The 22,714-nt window shown below is 38.8% G+C and overlaps 1 protein-coding gene across 1 annotated transcript in view; it reads left to right on the top strand.

Annotated features, from left to right (window-relative positions):
* The window catches only part of fbxl17 (F-box and leucine-rich repeat protein 17), a 223,163-nt gene that overhangs the window by 136,614 nt on the left and 63,835 nt on the right, over positions 1-22,714 (top strand). Inside the window, exon 9 of the mRNA XM_084947158.1 lies at positions 13,434-13,510. Coding sequence (XP_084803284.1) covers positions 13,434-13,510 — 77 coding nt within the window. The remainder of the gene's footprint in view (positions 1-13,433; positions 13,511-22,714) is intronic.

The following is a 22,714-nucleotide window of genomic DNA, read 5'->3' as shown; positions in this document are numbered from 1 at the left end:
TATCATACAAATACATTGTGGATGGAAAGCCATAGCTTAAACCCTATACTTAGCTAGCAGTAATCCAGTTAAAGTGTTACCTGATCAAGACCATTTCAATAAATTGACTTTGCTATCAAGCTAATAGATTGTGCTAAACGTAGCATGAGGCATGAGGAGAAAGAGATGGTGATGATCAAGAGCTGTTGCATGAGGCTGATAGGACAGCAACTTGAAGGGGGATAAACCCCATTCTTGTCCACCTTCCCCCATAGTTGTCTGTTTCTTCCCTTCTCCTATAGCACGTAAAACTCTTCACTTTCTCTTGGCGGGGGATCAAACGGAGCGTTCTGTTGGGAAATTCATTTAGGATTCTGGCATTTTTCAGGGGGTGTTTGGGCCAATGGGCTGGCAAGCAAAGCAACATCTGTTTTCATGAATACTTAATGGCCGTGTGTCACCAGAGTCAAACGGCTGCTCTGAGAGACGCTCCCACTGTTATTACCATCATGGATATTTAGCCACCGGTTTCTCATTAGGATGTTTCTCTCTCCTGTCCCCACGGAGGGAACAATTGGATTAGCAGCTAGTTTTTACAGTATGTGGTAGAGCCCTCTCCCTATACTACAGGTTATTTATTTTTTTTACGTGGGGGTTTTATTTGTAGTGTGACGCGTGCGTTTTATTGGTAAGAGGTGATACTTTAATATTATAACACCAAGGGAATGTGAAAGCAATTTGCGCTGTAAATCAAAGAGGACAATTCAGTGATATTATCCTGTAGGTGTAGGTGTTAGGGTGTAAAAAGAAAGTGAGAGGAATCCTCCGCCTGCTTTAGCTCGGGCAGTAGCAACTGTCAGCAAATCTGTCTGGAAACTTGTAGCTTAGAGCGAGTATAGTTTGTAAGACAGTACTGCTGCTTTTCAGCTTTCTCTTAGTTTTGCTCATCTCAGTGCAAAGATGGTGCCCTGGGTCATGGGGGTCATGATCAGGTCAATGTGAACTCTCCACAAATCAAGTCAGAGACCAAAAGTCAGGCATGAATGTTGCCAGGATGAGGCACAACTTCAGGTTCAATTTTTAAAAATTGAAGAGATACAGATTATTGTTTTGCATAATCTCCTATTCCTGTTTTGTAACTTCATCTTAGAATTATTTGGGGCTTTGTTTTCCTGGCACAACAGCAGTATTCAGCAGCAGTTGTGTGTGTGTGTGTGTGTGTGTGTGTGTGTGTGGTATTGATGATTGTTTTACTAGACATGTTGAAGTAGTTTCATGGACAAGCAGCGTCTCGTAAAATGATGAGGCACAGTGTATTGATGTGATCTGGCATATTTGCGGTTGTAATGCGGTTGTCATGCTCGAGCCCTCTAATGCACTCTCCTCCCTTTTTGGTGTTCTCTCTTTTCTCGTCTCCCTCAGTTTAAGTACAGTATTCTTGTGTGCGCTCTGTGATGCGCAGCCTGTTATAGCATATTCTGCTCACATTGTTCACTGTCAGTGGGAAAATAGAATGTTTTGTAAGTTTCAAGGAAAACCTACTGAACATCCCAGGTGACAGAAGTGTGCTGAATGTGTTCAAAGGATCGCAGAAGCCATTTTCACCATCGATCAGCAACCCTGTCCAGTTCGGAATCTACTGTTTCTCCTCTTCCAGAGTCTTTAGAGCAGTGTGAGTCCATTGATTAGGCTTTGTCATCTTGGTGTGTGTGCGGGTAAACCAGTGATCGTAATGAAGCTGAGTCCATCCAGCCAAGCTGCAGGAGCAGTGAGCACTAGCACCAAAAATGTAACACCTCATTTGTTCTCAACAGGAGTCGGCTTATGAGGCAAATTCACCGTAATTAAAGCCATTTCGTGTAATTGAAGTATTCGTCTCTATCATAGTAGCAAGAAAATTACATACTGCAGTACGACTTGTTGGACCATTGTACAGAATTTGTTGTTGTTAAATTCAGTGGCCTTCTTGCTCTTCACCCCCACACCACCCCCCCAGACGCACATTCCCCTTCTCCTTTCCTCTTCATATCCATTAGCCTAATGAACACCCTCCAATTTCCTGCCACCATCACAAACGTGGCACACAGTATTGTTCTCTTGTCTGTGTGCGGACATGTGCCCAAGTGGCGCGCACACGCTCATGCATGTGTTTGTCATGTTTGCATGTGTGTTTGACAGAGAAAACGGGCAGGAAAGAATGGGTTGATAAGCTCTCATTAAAATAGATGGCAGTAATCAAAGTGCAGAGCAATTAGCTTTGGCTGAGTTGGCGGAGGGTGTATACTGTGTGCCACTGTGTCAGGCATATTGGTAAACATCGTAATAGTTCACCTCTCTCTGCATGTGGACATGGAGCAGAAGAGTTATGATATGCAGCCCTAAGGGGCACGCTCACCTCAATTTATCATAGTCAGACTGGCTATTTTCTTCAGAGCCTGAAACAAGATTCTGTTATTAGCTAGTACTTATTGGTTGTATTATCTCTGCAGGAGAAATCGCATTTAATCATAGTGAAATGTTATTGTGTGCTTTTGGACAGCATTTCAAAGAAATAGGGACCTGCTTTAATGTCAGAAAAAGAAAAAAAAATGTTCTGACTCAGTAATTTCTATTAATATTTGAGTCAATCAAACTTTTTCTTTCAGAGATCCATAAAAATAAATAAGAATACACTCAGGTTAACTTCCCACAAATGGTCAACTCTACCAGTGTCTCTACAGTAGAGACTGATAGATAACATGTTTAGCAACACAACACATAAGAGAAACCGTTACACGACCAAAATTATTGTGACCACGTGCAATGAACTAACAACCTTGTTGCCTTTAAAAGCGGTATCAGATCTGCGACCGCTGGTTGGCATCTTCAGAACAACCTTGGTGCATTAAGACGGAGTCAGTCTGCTATTAGTTTGCGATTGAATCGATCAGGTTGGCACTTACATGCAGTCTCTGTGTTATAATAGCGCAATTAACTGTGGTTAACTAACTGGCAAAAATTAAAACGTAAATTCAGAAATTCCTCCATAAATAGTGGTACTCGGAGGCCTGAAACAATATTCTGTTGCTTTTATATGAAATTATTACCAGAATGCAACCAGCAGAGTCAAGTCCCCTTTAGCCGAACCATTTCATTATAGGTGAGTTGCACTGAACAATGCACACGATCTCAGATTGCGTTATCAATCTGTCTCCTATTATAAATTAGAAGGTGATCATTTGCAAACGTTTTCCAATGTGTGTGAGTGTAATTGCAGTCAGTCTGGATTGGACCACGATTGGTACCTGTTACCGATCAATCTATGCAATTTCCGTGGGCTCAAAAGTGGTCACCACAACTACTATTACTAACCCTACTATAAAATGCACTATCAGTGCGTTTTATAATTAAATTGATTACAATTTCATTAATTAGTAATTAATTAGCAAAAGTCCTTTAATGATAAAAAAGCTATTTTTCATTTTAGCAGAGTTTAATACTGAAAGGTTTTAACCAATTTTCTCTTCTTCAAGCTGACCGAATAAATAAATAGTGTGTAGGAAAGCAGATGCATCCACTGCTTTTATTCCCCATAGTTACATCTATCATGGGCAACCATCTCTGTCTTAACTGATCGTCTCACATGGGCAGAGATTCACCAACCTTCTCTCACTCAGACACACAGGCAGCACGCCACTGTGTTAGCTCAGACCTGAGGCTGTAAGTGTTATCACCATCTGCCACGGGGCAGTGCTCATCTTCTCCTGGGTTATTTATTGTGTTATGGCTGCAGTGGGTTGACTGTGGAGGCAGATAGGGTCATGGCATTGCTTTACAGAACCCGGTTATTCATTTACAGGTGAGTATCTCACTTGCATGTCCTCAGGGAAACTACTTAGGTGCAAGAGAGAGGAGGAAGGAGTAGCAGAGGAAGTGTGGAAAGATGCGTGAGTGATGTCAGCCCAGTTTGGTTTCTGCTGGCAACCGAAAAGCGGCTTTAAAATACTGTTTGTGCATGTGCATCACGGAGGCCCGTCAGTGTTGGCAAGGCAACAGGCTGTCCATTTGGATGAACTTCAAGTGAATAACTGCCACTTAACCTCACAAAGTGCTTAGTTGGCTTTTTCACTCTAGTTTCTGATGGAAATACGGACCGGTTTGTAAGTGACACTTGTTCTTGGGGATTGTCGTCCATGAGTTTACGGTTGAATTTATATCAAATGTCGATGAAAGTCTGATGCAGTTTTGAATTCAGTTTTATTACCCAAACTGCCAAACTGTTATTTACTCAGAGCAGGACTGTGTCTCTTTACTGTAACTTCTACCACTTACTTTGGAAACTTGTTTTTTTTAGCCTGTGATTACAGCTGGAGAAAATGTTTATTTAAATAGCAGGCTTCACAGCGGATAAGAGAAGACAGGGGCACAGAGGTCTTTATGTTTCTCCTTTCTGTTAGTTGGCTTAAAAAGGGTGTTTTAGTCCTTGCTTTGCTTTCCCAGACAAACCAAAAAAAGCACAGGTTGTGGAGGAAAGACGAGATTGATGGGCATTTATGGCTCCAGTTATGACCCCATCGGCACATTCTTGAGCAGGCCGATGACAACCTGCTGGAATGCTCTACCGTTTTGTTGAGTCGTTTGAAAACATGATTAACTGTAGTGGAACACAATAGGAATGTGATTCTCATCACAGCAGTGGGTATGGCAGGCTAGCCTGGGAAATCATCCAGGCCCTAATTGTTGAAGCAGACTCTGATTCAGACTGCTTGAACTTACAGACACGTACAACGAATGCACACAAATAGACACAATTGTATCCGCGTATCAAGTTTGAGATCAGTGTTGATCCATTAAAGGGGAGAAAAGAAAAACAAAGGAAAAGGAGTATCCAGAGACTTTGAGGAATTGTGCTAACAGATGATTCGGGTTAGCTGATGTGGATGTGCTTTTTAGAAGGTTCAGATGTATCAGAAACAGAGCCTGCTGGGGTTATAAGTAAGTTGCATAAACTAAATATTGGCTTTCTCTTCACTTCTTGTCAAAGCAGGTGTCAGTGTTTGTAACATTGAATATATTGTATGGGCAGCACTCAGATGAAGTGGCGCTGTTTGTGTTTCGTATTGTTTTAAGAAATGCAACACTTTGTGGTCATGGCAAATGGTTTGCATGGCACATAGATAGATGTAATGTTATATAATATAATGTTATATAATATATATTTTATTCCCTTAGGTTTCCACAGAGGTCAGAACAGGCTTTCATTGGAGACTGCAAAAGCTGTCAAAAATCAATAGAGATGGGCCCGGCTGTGTGAGACAGAAAGCTTTTTTTTTTTTTTTTTAGCTTGTGGTGCAAAAACATTAAGCATCCAGGTGTGTGTTTTTGCATTGTAGATCACGAGAGAATCGACTAATTCTAGCAGAAAACCTAAGGGATGTTACCACGTGATGAGAATGATGATGAGACAAAAGGACGACATGGCAGCTGCCTTTTAAAATTGCGAAGATGCTGAGGCTTATATAGAGTTGCAATTTTGTTTTCTTTTGCACTTGATTGCAAGTGTCTGAAGAAGAAAGCATACAGTTTGGAATATTTTGCATATTTGACTAACACCTTAACACAGTCCTGTTCAATGCATTTTGACGGATATATGTAATAGTGTCTATTGTGGAAAGTAAAAGAAAGACACATGAATGTTGCTCTCTGTGTGCGCACTGCTGAGAAAAGACGGGGAGATATGTTTTCAGTGTGTACTGATCTGCTCACTGTAAAACAGGAAAAAAAGATGTATCTTTGTATGTCTTGCATCGGGACTTCAGTAATACCAGGGCTGCAATAATACCAATATTATTACAGCGCAGGAGTATGTTGCACTCTGCTCTAAACATTAAACACATGAGACTGAGTAAAGAGCTACAGGACAGAGCCAAACTTTACTGTGCTCACAGCTTTGAGCCATCCACCTATACCTGTTTTGCTAACTTAGAGGCAACTACTGCACACATTGGGTGCAAAATAAGGCATGCTTTTCAATGTTAAATTTACCATAGTTTGCACTTAATTTCATGCTGCAAACCTTAGTAACTTAGTAATGCAGTTAAGTTGGAACTCAGCTTACTTAGACTGATTACAAATTGTTGGCAGATTGTTGGCAGTATGTTTGCTTTTATAAATTAGATTGCACACCTTAATTGCAAATCTTTGCCAATCACTTTGGGAGTGATTACAGCCCGTCTGAGCTGGACTGAGACAGGTTACCTGCAACAAAGCTGTGCAGAATCATCTTGCAAACAAACTACTTGCAATGACTCACAGACAGCTAAAACTGTAGTGTGACTAAAGCCTAAGCAACAGAACAGTCTGCACATATTAAATCAGCTCTTCAAAAGCAATTTTCAATAAAATTTGAATTGCTTCATTTTAAAATTGTTGTTGCAATTCCTCAATATGAGGTATTTGCTTACTAAAGAGCTCTTTTAAGTTATTGGATATCTTTGAACCAATTTATACTAACCCAATGAAAAAAACATCATAAAATTCTTTTGCTTTTTCTTTCTTTTTTTTTGCATAGAGGATTCCAGAAACTCAATGCTGCACATCGCCTGTGGAAGCAGATCCCTGCTTCCTTGCTCGTGCTTATGGATTTATTGGTGATATAAAGAAAATTTACAGCAAGAATAATTTTGCAAGAGCGTTCTCCACACAAGTATATACCATGTCTTGCCTCACTCTCCTCCTCTTTGCTGCTCCGCCCTTCAATTTCATTAAGTCTAAAGACAGCCGTGGAAGTCTGAAGTCTTGTCTGTCACCAGTGCTACCTCCTCCTTCTCCTACTTTTTATGTTTTCAACCTCTCCCTAGACCTTCAGCTGCTTTTCTTTATACATTTGATGCTTAGTTTTTTTCTCCTTTTTTTTTCTTTTTCACACTCTTCTTTGGAAAATCTGCCATTTCTATTTCCCTGCTTCTTTTGTGAGTATAGACAGCCGTGTAATTGTGGGTTGTGTGAGGAACGGGATGAGACGAGGGCTTGTATTGGTCAACACTGTGCTAGTGTACCTACCTACAGCCATTCTCCCAGCCGTGTCTTTGTTCCTGCTCCATTGTGATCGGCTAGCTAAAGAGAAACACTACACATGTTGCTTGGCTGCAAGACTGTCTGCAGTCTTTGTGATAAATATGGACCTCTGTTTCTCTCAAGTATTGTTACTATTCTTCCTCTTGCTGCCTGTCTGCTCGGATACCTCTGGCTGTGCTGCATGAAAGAAGATTAGCTTCACCTCTGAGAGACATATGCATGAACTGCACAAGCGCAAACAACTCACTGTGTAATGATACACACACACACACACACACACACACACACAAAGTTGTCCATCACTTGCTTTATCCCCACTTTTTTTTTTTTTTTTTTTTTTTTGCATCTTCTTGCTGTAGGCCCTGTGTGTATGGATATTGCCTAATAAGGTGGTTAGACTGGGTATGTTAGAAAGTCGCCCACAGAATTCTTCACAGACAAATTACCCTATTTTAAACAAATACAAACCAGTGGAGCGTTGAATTCAAAATGCTGCATACTTACAAAAACATGCTTTAAATTCCTAGTGAAGGATGTGACACTAATAACAGTTGTGTAACTAAAGAAACTATAATTTTCAGTTTGGATTAATTTTCAGTAACTTGATGGAAACTAAGCTAACAACAGAAATACAAAATAACAAAAATTAGCGTGTGGCATAGAGACATAAATCTTAAATAAGCATTGTGGTTATCTAATTTGAGAATGACCATGGCAACATGCTCATAGGAGAGATTAAGTTTGATCAAACAGTGAACCAGTATTAAGGGCTGATCTCTAGGCTTTGTCATGGCTTAAACTCTGATTATACGACAAAACGCACAAGCATGTGCACACACATGAAATACAGCCAAAGGCCGCTTGTCCTTAGGCACAGTGCTGGTTGGCTGGCGATTTTCTAGGTGCTCATCCTTTGGAGTTTTCTATGTTTTTAACAATAGTTAGGGCTGCAGTATGACCATATACCAGGTTATGTACTTTACTAGTTTTTTCAGCTTTGATGTCTTAATAAACCATTTGGATTAAACTAAAGAAAAACCTACCTCAGTGATTTGGCTTTGACTTCAAAGTCCATTTTCCTAAAATTTAGTACACTATTGATAAGATTTATTACCTCTTAAAATTCAGTTCTACTATTTTGCTTTAGTTATGAAAGTGCTTCTCTGGGATTAAAACAAAAACAAAACACTTCATAACACATCATAATAATTACATTTAGTCCCTGTAAATAACTCCTTTAATGGGATGGATTAGAATCTTTTTATTAACTTCTTTTTTTTAAGAAGTCAATACTGCTCACCCATCACACAGTAGCCTTTAAAATCTAATTTTGTGTTAATTTTTTTCAGTGAGCTATGTACTGAATGCAGCTTTGCAGTGGTAGTGAGCAAGTTGGGGAAATATGGTTGAGCAAATTTAATTCCAAGATAAAAATTGCAGATACATATACATGTACATATATGTGTGTGTGTATATATATGTATATATATATGTGTGTGTGTGTGTGTGTGTGTGTGTGTGTGTGTATATATATATATATATATATATATATATATATATATATATATAGTATTTTCATCGTAATCTGTACTCGATAGCCTGTCAAACTTTTGGGTCTTATTTACATCTGAGGATCCTAGAAAGAAAATTTTGTTAATCAGAAGATAAGTAAGTTAAACTCTTTTTTTTCTCTCTGAAAAAATACCAAAGGAAGCGTGAATAAGTATGAGCAAAATATATATTTTACCTGATGGTATAAAACAAATATAGCTCCATCTAGAGCTTTAAGTTTTCAGAGAAATAATTAAATTGTTTATTTACCGTTGAGAGTTCTACATATTGGCTCAGTAATGGGATAATAACATCTTTCTTTCTTTCAGGTAGCAGATGTGCTGTATTCATTAAAAACAACTTTTAAAAAAAAATTGAAACTATGATTTTAGAGTTGAAGAAAGGCTGCATTCTTTGGCAGGCGGCATTAGCTGTCTTGGAAACACAGTTATATCTAAAATGTTTTAGAGTTAGAGTAATCCATACCACTGCTCCTTCAGCTCCAGTGGTATGGATTTAGTAATTCAGTTTAGATAGAAATTTTGCATCTGACTTTGCTTTTACGAATGATAAACTTTAACAATTCCCCGGTTCTCCAAGCACCGAACCACAGTTAGATCCTGTTGAGGTTTAACTGTAAAAACAAGATGAAGAAAGGAGGGACACTTTAATTGTTTACCTCTAGCTGTTTGTGCTGGCATTACAGAGACAGTAAACTACAAGATGACCCCTGATGAGACTCACTTCCTTTGGTCCTTTATCCCCTCACTACTCGTGTACACATGTGGTACTTAGTTGTCATAGAAACGATTCTATTGTTATTTTATTGGAACAGATAGCCTGGAGCTGTGTATTAGCTAGCTGCATAACTGTACGATATACAAGATGCTTGAACGTCATCCTCCTCATACTCCTTTTCTTCTGGTGCTTTCCTTTCTTTTATTTATTTCTTTATTTCTTTATTTCATTTTTAAAATCTTCATCATTTCATGGTACACAAGTACAGCGGTTAGCACTATGGCCCTTGGAGTGTGACTGTAAGTGTATAAAAATGCTTAGGCGAAGAAAAAAAAGCGCATCATCGAATGTGTGAATGAGACTCGTAGCAAAAAAGCATTTAAGTGCTCAAATAGAGTAGAAAAGTACTATAAAAGTACCATTCCATTTACAATTTACTCAAGTCTTTTTGTATGGAGTTTGCAAGTTCTCTTGAGTCCAGCCTGCATTTCCTCCTAGAATCCAAACACATGCTTTCATTTGATTGGCCGTAGGTGTGCATGAGGGCATGAGCTGTTTGTGATGGACTAGCATCATGTCCAGAATCTAACCTGCCTCTCACGCAACATCAGATGGGTTAGGCTTAAGCCCTCTGCACCTCTTGTTGAATAAGTGGTGAATCATTGTCTGTCTGCTTCTTCTTCACTTATCATTGCCTCAGTAATTTAGTACAAAGTAAAACATTTTTTGTTTTGTTTTTCAGTTTCCTGATTCTTTCCTCTCCATTATTCTGACACAGTTTCGTTATCTTCTAGCTTATCATTTCTACTCCTTGATTTTCTTCTTCAGTGATATTTCTCTTCTTGCCTCTTACACTGTTTTATCACCACCGCATCACCAGATTTTTCTGTCACTTCATCAGTCCACCTCTGTTTCAAATGGCTTTTCTTAATCCTTCATCTGACATCAGCTGTGTCATTCTGTCAACAACTATCCTCTACATCTATTGTCTACTTTCCTCATCATATCCACCACCTTTCTGTCTTTCTAATGTTTTTCTTTCTAAAACTTCTTTAATCATTGTCATTTTCCTTTTCCTCTTCTTCACCCCACCTTCCTCCCCATTTACCAGTAGTTTCTCAACAACATTGCAATGATCTTGTCTTGCTCCGCTTCATGTTTGCATTCATATGTTTTGCCAAAATCATTATGCAAGAAGGCCTTATCATATAGCATCCTTCCTTCCAGCATTATCAGGCAGTGTTTTTTTTCTCCCTAGATAAAGCTCTTATATAAATGAAAAAGAATAAAACCAATGGTCTGAGAATCACCTGTCAAATCTGATAAAAGCCAACCTTGGTGACTTTGCTGCTAAACAATGTGTAAAAAGAAGATTTCCTTGTGAATTTCCTTCTAATTTGCATGCATTTCATCACACTATGAATTCGTTTAGAGTGCTGACACGATCACTCTCTCAAATGCCATGCTCATTAAGTCTATGGTTATAGTAAGCCAAAAACAAGAACAAGTGCACTTACAAACTCTTAAGGAAATTCAGGTAAGACCAGCTTTCCCTAAAAACTTTTACTCTATCTTGAAGCAAATAAGAACACAGATAAATACAAATATTTATCATGTCGTCCCAGTTCTGAGAGCTTCACTCCCGTAACACTTGATATGAGTAATCCATTTTCAGTCCTCCGTACCAACAAAGTGGTCTTTTCTGTGCCAACACCTCAGCTTTCTCACTTTCATGTTTCTGCATAAACAACTAAAAGTAAGATGGGCAATGCTGGAGAAAGGCTTTGAAGCCACCAGCAGTGTCCTGTCACACTCTGCAGATCAGAGAACTTAGGCTTGACCCCCTGGGGCCTTTAAAAGAAAGCAATCTGTTTTTTTTTAAAAAACCCACCTGCATCTTTACTATAATAATGTATAGGCCTGCCACTCTCTTAAAACTGTTATGAACCTCACTTGTGTGCTTGCATCACCGCAACTGACTCATGCTGATTGGCTCCTGTGCTCTGTCAAAACATGCACACTATATCCATTGAGGGGTTTTAGCTATGGGGGTCTGTACGCTGTTCAAAAGGATCAGATTGCTAATGCTAGCTGACCTTTGTGGTGTTTGTGTGGTGTTTATGCGTCTTGAAGCCCATCCAGGTTGCATGAACCATGTCTTGGTTATCACTTCGTGCACCTCTGCTTCGTTTTGCTTGGTCTTCTTTTCGATCCCACCTCCTGTCATTTCACCTCACTCAGGCCTTGTTAATGGCCTCTTAGTCTTTCTTCTCTTTCTCCCCCACTTGCTTAGATCTGTCAGTCTCCCATGATGTAGCCCTTCGACTACTGTACAGAAATTTCTACTTACTGTCTCCTGCTGTAGTTACTCTCCCTGCTCCCTCCCGCGTTCATTGATGTCTGATCTAATTGCTTTTGCTCTAACCCTGGGGACCTGGGCACAGTGTAACAAGCTCCCAGAGGATGCACTTTGCCTCGGCCTTTGTCGCAGTCCCTCAATTGCTGCTTTCTTTTTTATCCGTTTCCTCACCAGCTCTTCCCAGTACATTAATTTATTAGCAGGTCTAATACTGTAGCCCCCCGACAAACAGCATGATATTGTGACCCTGCGGTAACTGATTCTAATCTAAGGCTGGCCACAGCACAATCTTGAGTCAGGAATTGCCAATTTCAACAGGTCTTGTCTATGTTTTCTTTTATCCCCATCACACAGTAGGCCACAGACAGAGATACAGAAGAGTAGCTATACAAAGCAAGAAAGGTGGGATGAAGTAAGAAGCAGAGAGGAAAAGAGGAAAATAAACAGGCAGAGATGCGAAGTGACAGTGAAAAAGTGGGTGAAAGACAACCTGATAACATGGAGAGACTCACAGGACCGCTGCAACAAAAATTTAATAGAAAAGGCAAAATATAAAGATGCAGTCCAGTGAACTAAAGCAGATGGGTCAGTGCACATTTTAACAGCTTTGGCTCCACTCAGAAATAAGAATTTCAAAAATATAACACACATTTTAACTTCTCTCTCTAGCACCTGTTTACTCCTTTATTAGTTTGGTGTTATATATATCACGCATCAAATGAAATCCATGAACTGGGCAACCTTAAATTCTTCGCGGAGAAAAAAACAAAAGAAATCTATCTTAAGCAAGCCATTATTGTATTTTAAGTCCTTTTCGCTAGATGTTAAAGAGGTGCCATAAACAGCACAAAAGGAAAGAAATCTCAAATTCTCACTCATGCTCCTGGACTTTCGTTGAGATAAGCCATCCAGATAGTGAGTTAATACATGGAGTGCATTTTGGAGTAACCTCCAGTCGCCAGTTCAGATTTGTGTAAAGCAGATTCTTACAGAGCGCACTGCAAAAGGGGAAAAAAAGTCCCTCAATAGTACTTCTGTATTTGAGATTTGGAATTCACCTGCAACAGTCAGCTGAACATCACGATTTCTCTCCCACCTCTGTTTTCACACACGACAGCTGTACAGTATGCATGTGTATGTGCTTCTAGTCCGTTTTGTCTCATAAATTTTCATGAAAGAACACCAGCGTAAAGATCAAAACATTTTCTCCTGAAGGTTAATGGGTCAAATGCGTTGATCAAAATCTACTTGTTGCACGCACTACTCTCATTAGAGGCATTTAAAGAGAATCATTTGATACAGATACTCTGATCTTCCCCATGGCACTCTCTAGTGTATGCTGTCTATCTATCACACACACACACACACACACACACACACACACACACACACACACTGTGTTGGTCCTTCGGGATCAGACAGTGGACTGAATGCAGATATGCCTCTTTGAAGTGAGCAGGCCTACAACTAATGTGTGTATGAGAGACATGCACATATTCACACATACACTCTGGCTGTGTTGATGCATACTTCTTTAATCAGATCGGGTATTTAATTATTAATATGTGTGTTAAAAGATGACCCTGCAGCAGTGCTGTTTAACCTTTACTGTGGAATAATCCGACGTGCCTGTGTGCGTGTGCATTGCATTGCAGTGTTGCCATCAAGGAATAATGAAACACAATATACACGACGCAGATGCTTCTGGTGATGTTTTAAACATTTATTGTTTTTCTGTGTCTTTTTGTAGGTGTGTGGAAATCATTGCCAAGGAGGGGAGAAGTTTGAAGGAGCTCTATCTCGTGTCTTGTAAAATTACAGACCACGGTAGGATACTTTCAATCACTGTCCCTTTGTTGCAGTCAACCGCCAACATTATCATCATTTCCATTATTGCCCACATTCACCACTGTGATTCAGGACTCATTTGATTTTACAGCTTTCCTCTTATGAGACTTGTAAACAGTGAAAATATTATTGAAAAGTTTCAAGCAGAAGAAAGCAGTGTTAGCTGGAGCTCTTCTGCACATTTACCCACACTAGAGTTTTACCAGAGATTTACCTTTAAGTAAACTCTTTAAATAAACCGAGAAGCATTACTCGGCAGGCCACTCAATGTCAAACCATGCGGTGGTTACTTGACGGCTGACTTTTGTGAATTCTTATATGAGAGGTTAAATATTGTGCTTTCTGGAGAAATAGTCTTTCAGAGCACATTATATGAGGTATGAAAAGGCTACTCAGGATTTTTATACATTTACTTGTGTTGGTGGATTAGAGTTGTTTGTATTGTCTGATGGGGGACATACATGGTGTTTTCATCCTCAGCATACACTCAGGTGTTATATATCTCTTTTATATCCCTGTAGCATCATCTCCTCTTTTTATTTTGTTTACACTACCTTGCCTCTCTGCTTGATTCCATTCTGCCATATGTTTTGCGGAATATTTGAGTCTTTCATCAGCTACAGTACAATACACAGTTGGAGTTCATCGGTACTGAAGCATCAGGAGTGCAATTCTGGTTCTTTGTGTGGCACTGTTTAGTTGTGTTTGTGCATGCGTGCACCCTTCAAATTGCACAAATGACACTCCCAGCAGCGCAGCCGACTATTTTCTTTGGGTGCCTGCTTTCTCCAATCTACTGTTACTCGAGTCTGAAGGGTTTTTACCACTTATGCTATTTCCTGTTATCTTTGCAGCTCAAAATACCCACAATCGGTATCGTAACAAAAGCCAGCCCCCTCCCCCCAAAAAAATAAATATTTGGTGTGATGCATGATAGCCTGAGTTTGATCGTCAAAGAAAGTTTAATTTGACTTTAAGCTGTAATAATTCCCAACCGCAATGGTTTGTCTGTTTTCTTTTGCTTTTATATTATGTTAATTTGTTATTGTTTGAATAATTCATCTATTCAAATTTCCTGTTCAGAATTTCATAAAGGGACTAATGAGATAATAAACTAATGGATGTTCTGCTTGTTTGTCACATGGGGTTCTCTTATTTTTGATACTTAAATGTGTTAAACTTAAGATAACAAGCCGTCTGTTCTTTTTTTTTTTTTGATAGTTAGGCTTTTCACCTGTTGACTTAAGTGTTGTTTCTTCAGTTTTCTTTTGTTTTGCAACTCACTGTAGTTTGAGTCTTTAGCTATTAGAAATTACACAAAAAACGAAGCTGTTGCTTGTTAGTACCATGGTGATTATTCTATAGTCTATCGAACTTTGGCATTTGATTTTCTTGATGTAAATGCAACGTCTGTGAATTGTTTTTAGCTGGTAATTGTTGTTAAAATGTCTATAAAATGAAACTTTAATATACCTGAGTGTCAAACTGGAACTATAGCGCTTGAAGTTTATCAACACAGTCGAGAGAAACTCATTGGGCTTTGAGGGGATTTTCATACATAACAACACTATTGTTGGATCATGTGGCCCCAAAACACTTGTTTCATTATAAATGGAGAACATGTAAAACAGTGACAAGTGTGGCACCCTAGGCTGACTCCTTGTTTGATTGGTTTTCTTCCATAAAATTTGGAACGTCAACAGCAATAAATTATTTCAGGCTTATTGTGTGCAGAAGAACGAGTAGCCCGAACACGCACAGGACAACATCATGGAATGTGCGATCCACTTGTCTTAATGGATCCAGGATGCTTGGATCCATTGGCAAGCCATTAAATTTTTTTATAAATTGGATTTTAGGCTTTTCCTGTTTGATTTTGCACTTGGAGAAACACCACAGTCAACAATTTATTACTCCGACTCTTGGCTTTTTTCCTGACCGAACTACTTCGATTACATTTGGAAGGCTGCACACTGCCCCACACCACACCACTACAGTTTTCTCTGTTCTCTGCAAAGTAGGGACAAATGATATAGAAAATACTTAATGTTGCCGTCACTAAGCGTTAACCTTCCATAATAGAATCATGATTATTTGTGTTGTAGATTGTAGACTCGAATGGTTAATCTCTAACATGAGCTACCATTTGCTAACGATTTCTGTGAATTACACTAACAACAGTCACCTTGACCTTTCTGAACTAGAACCTGAACTGCATTTGCGAGTGAGTGAAACATTATGTGGGCGTGTGTCTACTGGTGTCTGATTAATGACTCCAAGATCACAATAGTACATTAAACCAGGAATGTTCACAGGCGCCCAGTATATATCCCCTTCTCTCTGCTTGTGTCTCTAATCCTTTTGACCAAGATGAATTAGCGATATCTGATCTTCTTCCTTCACTAATGACCCCTCTGGCCCTCTTTGGCTGCTGATAGGGTCTGTGTGTTTTTATGTTTGTGTGTACATTTATCTCTTTCCAGGATAGAGATGCCTGTTCTTAGAGCTCTGTACTCTAACACGATGATTGGTGGATTTCCTGCTTCAGTCTCTGAAAAATTAAATCACAGAAATGAGATTTTACATCTGCTAAGCTGGCCCCTGTTTTTTTCCGCCCATCTCCGCGCTAATTATTTTTATTAATGGCTTCTGTGAGTGCATTTGAGATGTCCACAAGCCTCTTACGTTTGAGTGTTCTGTTTTTTCCTCCCAGCTTTTGCTTCCTGTGTGATTTTATAGGAGCTTTGAAAACAGATATAAAAGGAGACAAAAAGACAGGTTTAGATGACAGAAATGAAAAGCTGGCAATATGTAATTTTACTCCCAGTGCAGATGGTTTCAGAGATTATTTTGTGAGGAAGAGGAAGTAAATGGAAAAAGTGAGGATAGAGCATTTTGGGGTAATGATCTTACTGAAAGCCCAGTTAGTGCCATGGAAAGAGAAGAAAAAATAACTTCCAAATCTTGTGTGGCATTCATCAAAGAACATCATACTAATTAGCCTAAATAACATTTTGGTTGCAATCAAAGCAGTATAGAGGCTTGTTAAACACCTGGATTGTCTGATTAACATATTTCATATGGTTTGTGATTTTCAGCAACTAACACCTACAACTTATGATTGATGATAAATAATGGGCACTGAAAGATTTTATTAAACATCCTAAAGCGTTCTTTTCAGCTTTCCTGTGTCTTGCATTACAAGTGGTTTTCTCTGTGGGATACTTAGTCTTCATACACATGGTCTTTTCAATCTTTTCAGACATTTTTGCTGTTCTCATGTTACTTTTAAAGGGATTAACGCTGAACAGAAAGCTATAATCCTAAACCAATATGAAGAATTTAACAATATGATCCAGGCTAAAAGCTACACAATTGTTGCAGCCAAAGGAAAAAAGGAAAGCTGGCAAAGAAAAAAGTTTACAAGATAACTTTCATTAAATGAATGTGTTTATATTCTTATTCCTATTCTTATTGTTATTTCAATATTAGCCTCATTCTTTCAGCTGCAACGCTGCCAGTGTTAAAATAATCTTGGGAGCAAGTAAAGACCAAATGAAAAACATATTTCAAACATGTAGGCATGGTTTGTTTTAGAAATGTTTTATAAAGCTTGCAAGGCTTTTTACAGTTCTGGGATTTACATTTCACTATGTAAAGGCCGTTGAGAGTTCTTGCTGCCAATAGAAAAGACAAAATGTGTTACTCATTGATGTTCACCAATGGAAGTGAAAGGGTTTAGACAGTGTCTGAAAAACCAGAGACCCTGTCGCTAACCCCCAAGATGCTGGTTGTGCTTTTATGTGTGTTGATCTTGGGTAAAACTTATTTACCTTTAATAGCATGGGTGAATCAAGAAGTTGATGTTAAATGAATTATTTTAAATTCATTTGCGTATGTTAGTTACCTTGATCCTTGGTACTCATTTGCAGTATTCTCTTGTTCTTGGAGTCGAGTAATCATAAAGACACATGGGATACATTTAGTGTAACCAAGACTCAAGGCTGTGCTCCTTCTAAGCAATTCAGAGTCTTGACCCTCTGTTTAAGAAGGTTTTATCTATAAAGTGCCCTCTTATCACTGATGACTTTTGGGACTGCAAAGGCACTTTTGGGACATTTAAAAATTCTGTTTAAATATCCGGTTAAGTAGTTAGTCTGAAAGGGAGATACTGGGGTCTAGAAACAAATTTCCCATGTTATAGATTTTGTAGAAAAGAAGGGTCAATTAAAGCCACTAGAGATAATGTAAAGGAAGTATTAATAAAAGAGATTATATTAAAAAGCATTTTCTTCTAGCAACTGGAAAGATACAATGTGGTGACTCACTATAGAGCAATGCAGGTCGCTCACAGACAACACATGTCACCTTATTTTAGAACTATTCGCACACAGTTAGGTCCAAGTATTTTGCAAATGAACACTAGGGCTGTTCGATATAACGATATATATCGGATGACGATATCAAACATCTATTGTTCATTTTACGGTATCGTTTGTTTCGTGGTGTCGCAAAATAAACTGTTTACAGCAATATTTTTTCATCGTTTTGATGGTCACTGTAGTGGTTATATTAATTTCTTAAAGTTCTCTCTTTCTCTTATATTTAATAGAACCACACTACGGATGGACAAGCGCCTGTTTTTATGCGTTGTGGTTAGCAACAACGACGGTAACAGCATCGCGTGTCCGCTTGTTTATTTTCCATATAAACCTTTCACAATAAAGTTCAAGATCCTGTTGAGACTTTTCAAAATAAACTGAATCACGTGAAAGAGTATGCAGAGTATTTACGGATGAAAAGCAAAAAAGAGCCGTCAGGTGCTAAAAAATAAACCTTAGACTCAAACGTTGGAACAGGCTTTTCCCCGCAGCAAGCTGTGTAATAAATACTCACAAAGAAAACGGCGGCCTTTACAACTTATGTCTAAAAATGTATCGTTTCATGCATCGGTTAAAACACTCGACTCCAGGTACACGACGCCCAGCTGGAAACACTTCACGCAAGACGAGCTGCCCGAGATTCACAGAATTTACAGAAAATGTTACATTTTTGTGATTTATATCGTTATCGGGACGATAGAATTCTTATATCGGGATATGAGATTTTGGTCATATCGCACAGCCCTAATGGACACAATTTCTGTAATTTTGTCTCCGCGCAACAATGATTTGTATTTTAGATTAAACAATCAATGTGATTTAAGTGGAGGCTTTCAGCTTTAATTAATCTTTAATTGGTTTTCAAAAGTATCACATTCATATTTATACATGATGCTGCATTTTCAAAGGGCAGACACAAGTGGACAATTAACTGACCTGTAATTTCATTAATAGGTTAGTCGTGTCCTGTCAGTATTGAATGGCCAAATAAAAAGATAAAAGACCTAGATTTAATTCCAGCTTTTGAATTTGCATTTGGTATCTCTACACTGGAACTCTCAATGCGAGGTCCAAGGAGACTTTGAAGCAAGTGACCATTTAGACTGAGAGGTCAAAATTATTATTGGAGAGGTAGTTACAACGGGAATGTAAAAAGAAGGAAAGGACTCGCCAGCTCTGCAACACCAACGAGTGTGAAAGACGGTCAGTGATCACAGAATTCTTTCCTTGTTTTTTTTTTTTTTTAAAGAACCCAACATCTGGCAAAATCAAGAAAACTCTGGAGGAGAAAGAGATGTCGTCATAAATGTAAATAGAGAATGTTTACAGCAAGGTGCAAACACCTGGTTAAGCTCTGGAACATGAAGGCAAGATTAGACTTGAATGAATTCTGAAGTGTACAGTTCTTGGATCCAGCCAAATTTTGCAAAACCGATCAGATAACATTTTATAGTGAAAATTGGTAATGACCCACATCATACTGCAAAAGCAACCCAGGAGTTTCTCATGGCAAAGAAACGGGATATTCTTCAATGGCCAAGTCAGTCACCTGATCTCAGCCCAGTGGAGCATGCTTTTCAGTTCCTGAAGACAAAACTGAAGCCAAAAAGACCCACAAACTGAAGGCAGCTTCTGTAAAGGCCTGGCATCTCAAGGGAGGAAACCCAACATTTGGTGATGCCTATTTGTTGTAAATTACGACAGTCATTGAAAAACAATCCTTACACTTGAAATTCCCTTAGTTTATCCAATTATTTTAGAACCTCTGAAAATGTGGACTATATATTAAAATTTGCTGTAATTCCTAAACAGTAAATGTAATACTTTTGTAAACATCTTGAATTCTGCGCTTCAGTCACATCTTGAGTGTTTGATTTTCGTGTACAGATGGAGATTTTTTAAGTTGTCATCGTCTTAATACTTATGGACCTAACTATATATTGCAACACTTTTTAAACAAAAAAACCCAAAGTCCATCTCAGTTCTTTATTCCCATAGGCACACGAATGGCGAAGTCTTGGTTTATCCATTTCCCTTGCTGAATTAAAAGTACCACTATGTCATGGGTTTGAAAGCTGATCCTGATGAGAAAACCCCCTTAGCCACTCTCCCAGTGCTAATCAGATCTCTACACCACCACTTTCTTCCTCATCTGACTGACCCATACACTGGCAGTGGCCCATACTGTATCTTCAACACACCTGGATCGACAGCGATACCGCCTCGTCTGCTCTCTCTCCTGTGCTCATCGCCTTTGTGCTCCTTTTGTTCTTATGCTGTGTGTGTTTTGCATTCGCATGCATTCAATGGTGTCTACGCTGTTAGTGCATGTACATCTGTCTGTGCTTATCTTGTCCCTTGTAGCCCACCTGCATTATCCAAAGACAGAAACAGAGACCTTGGCACCTCCTTTCCTTACATATGGTAATTCTCCTGCTTCACCCGCGCACCTCTCCATGATCCTTTACTTTGTCAGTCGTGGCCTCCTGTGTACATCTGTATGAATACGAGATCGAGCGAGACACCTGTGGGAGACTGTACAAGTGAGAGGAAAGAAAAGGAGAAGCTTTGGTCTGCTTTTAGAGGACTTCCAGCAGAGCTAGTATAACATTGGGAAGGGGGAGGAATGATTTTAGACTTTCAGAGAGATGGAAGTCAAATCCTCTTCATTTTTGTGTACACAGTACAGCGTTTGGTGATTCATATATTGAATAATCTAAATATTTCTCAGCCAAATAGTGATTACAGAACGAACTTTTTTTTCTTCCACTGCTGATAGAAAGTGGAAGTTAAAGTGAAGCTTTATGGAAACGTGATTAAATACCCAGGGTTTAATTCAGTTTACTTTCAGCTCAGTTCAATTTGAGGCAAATCGTGCATGTAGAGTAGCCGTCTGACGTCTTCTCTAAAGCAGTGGCCGCTTAGAAATCGAGGATATCGTTATAAATGTTTTGGAAATACTTCATGTGGAAGTGTCTTCTGTCCCTAATAAAAAATCTTGACAGTGACAGCCCATCATCCAGACTTTTGTGATTGTGTTGTGAGGGATTGAGCTACTCAGTTGTGAATTCCATTGTTATGTCCATCTGTATTTACCCATCTGTCAGCTTGTGAGATTATTGTTGTCATTCAGTTTTTAGCGTCTTATTCTCTTATTTGATCACCCCCTTCGTAGCTCTCACATAGTCAACATGCATCCACATTTTTCTCCCCTTTTCTATTTTTTTTTTTGGGTTGCCTTCAATCCTGTTCCAAGACCAAACCCCTTCCTCCTCTTTTCCCCTCTTATTGCTATTTCCATTCATCTTTCAGCGCTCGCTTTCATCTGAGGTGCTTTACTCTAAACGCGCCGAACGGTGATAGATGGGGCTTGCGTGCTCCTCCCCTTGAGCGGAGGAGTGAAGTATTGCTGTGTGTGCTTCGTTACTGCTGCGTGTGTATATCTTTGCAACTCTGTGCTTGTTTACATGCTTTTGTGTGAGCGTTTGTTTACTTTTAACAGGTTTTCATTGCCTTTGGGCAAGTTTTGATACCCACTCACTCCCTAGAGTATTGTAGTGCTTTTTACAAGGTGAGGTTACTTTGCATGAAAGCACAGAAACTATCTTACTGACGATGAAAATACATCTGATTGTTATTTTCCCCTGTATCGTATGATGAGGCTGTAAGGGTATACTGTTACGCAAGAGTTCTCGTGCTTTTTAAGCTTAATCCAGGTTTAACATGTTATTTTTCTGCACAATTTGTGGTTTTGATTAACTTGTCATAACCTGCAGAACAACACTGGGATCAGTGCATTAAAGAAAAATCATAAGGGCTTAAAAGAGATCGTCAGTTGTATTTAAATGTGGCTTGACCTTACCTCAGAAGGATACAGTAAAGATATCAAACACTGTTATGCTGACTATTCTTTAGATCACTTATTTTTTTCTTCCTTCTTTCTTTGTCACATCTGTTTCACTCCGAGAATTAGTTTTCCATGTTTCTTTTTTTAGCTGTTCAGCACCATATATGCCTAAGTGATGTGAAACATAATGTAATGTAAACTTAGATAGTGTAATAGCTTGTTTGCTCCTCTGTCTGGCATTCAGTAGGTAAATAACGTAACCCTAAGAGCAGCTGATTAAAATGCGCAGAGCAGTACAGCAGATTTATGTGGGCTGGTAAGGGGAGCGAGTCAATAGACAATCTTTGTCTGTTTTTATCACCACTGTGCGTGTGTGTGTGTGTGTGTGCGTCAAGTATGAAACATTTCATGGTTTCTGGGCGTGCAGCTTAGCATGAGTAGAAATCTTGATATCCCTGATCGCTAGTATACATCTGTATTTTTTTTAACCTGAGACTTTTGTTGTTTAATGCCTTGGTGTTACACAAACACTGGCAGAGACATTCTTTTTAGCTTGTTAGGTTTATTCAAGTCCACTTTAGAGAACACCAAAAATCAGTACGCTGAAAGAAATTCATTAAACAGTATAAATGTTTTAAATAAATGTTTTAAGTTGTCTGAGAAATGACTGTGGTGTAATTATAATTGAGGCACATACAATTATTTGCATTTACATTTATATACTTGAGAGAAACAAACTGCTCAGTGATTAGTAAGTGTTAGAAAATCACTGGAGTAGATGGTAACAATGGTTACTGTCTAATGCGTTTCTTTAACATTTAACATGTAAAAATCAGCTCTGCATGTTTGACTCATGTTTGTGTTTAGTTTTTGTGTAATTATCTAGTCTTTGAAATGTTGTTACCTCATTGTTCTTGGATTCTTAAGGTGCCTTCGGTTTTCTGGTCAGTATAA

The sequence above is a fragment of the Perissodus microlepis genome, chromosome 12 (assembly GCF_051167445.1).
Source record: "Perissodus microlepis isolate ML-2025 ecotype Zambia chromosome 12, ASM5116744v1, whole genome shotgun sequence".
In the NCBI taxonomy this organism is placed as follows: Eukaryota; Metazoa; Chordata; class Actinopteri; order Cichliformes; family Cichlidae; genus Perissodus; species Perissodus microlepis.
Note: the sequence above shows the minus strand (reverse complement) of the source record. Positions and strands in the feature narration are given on the sequence as shown.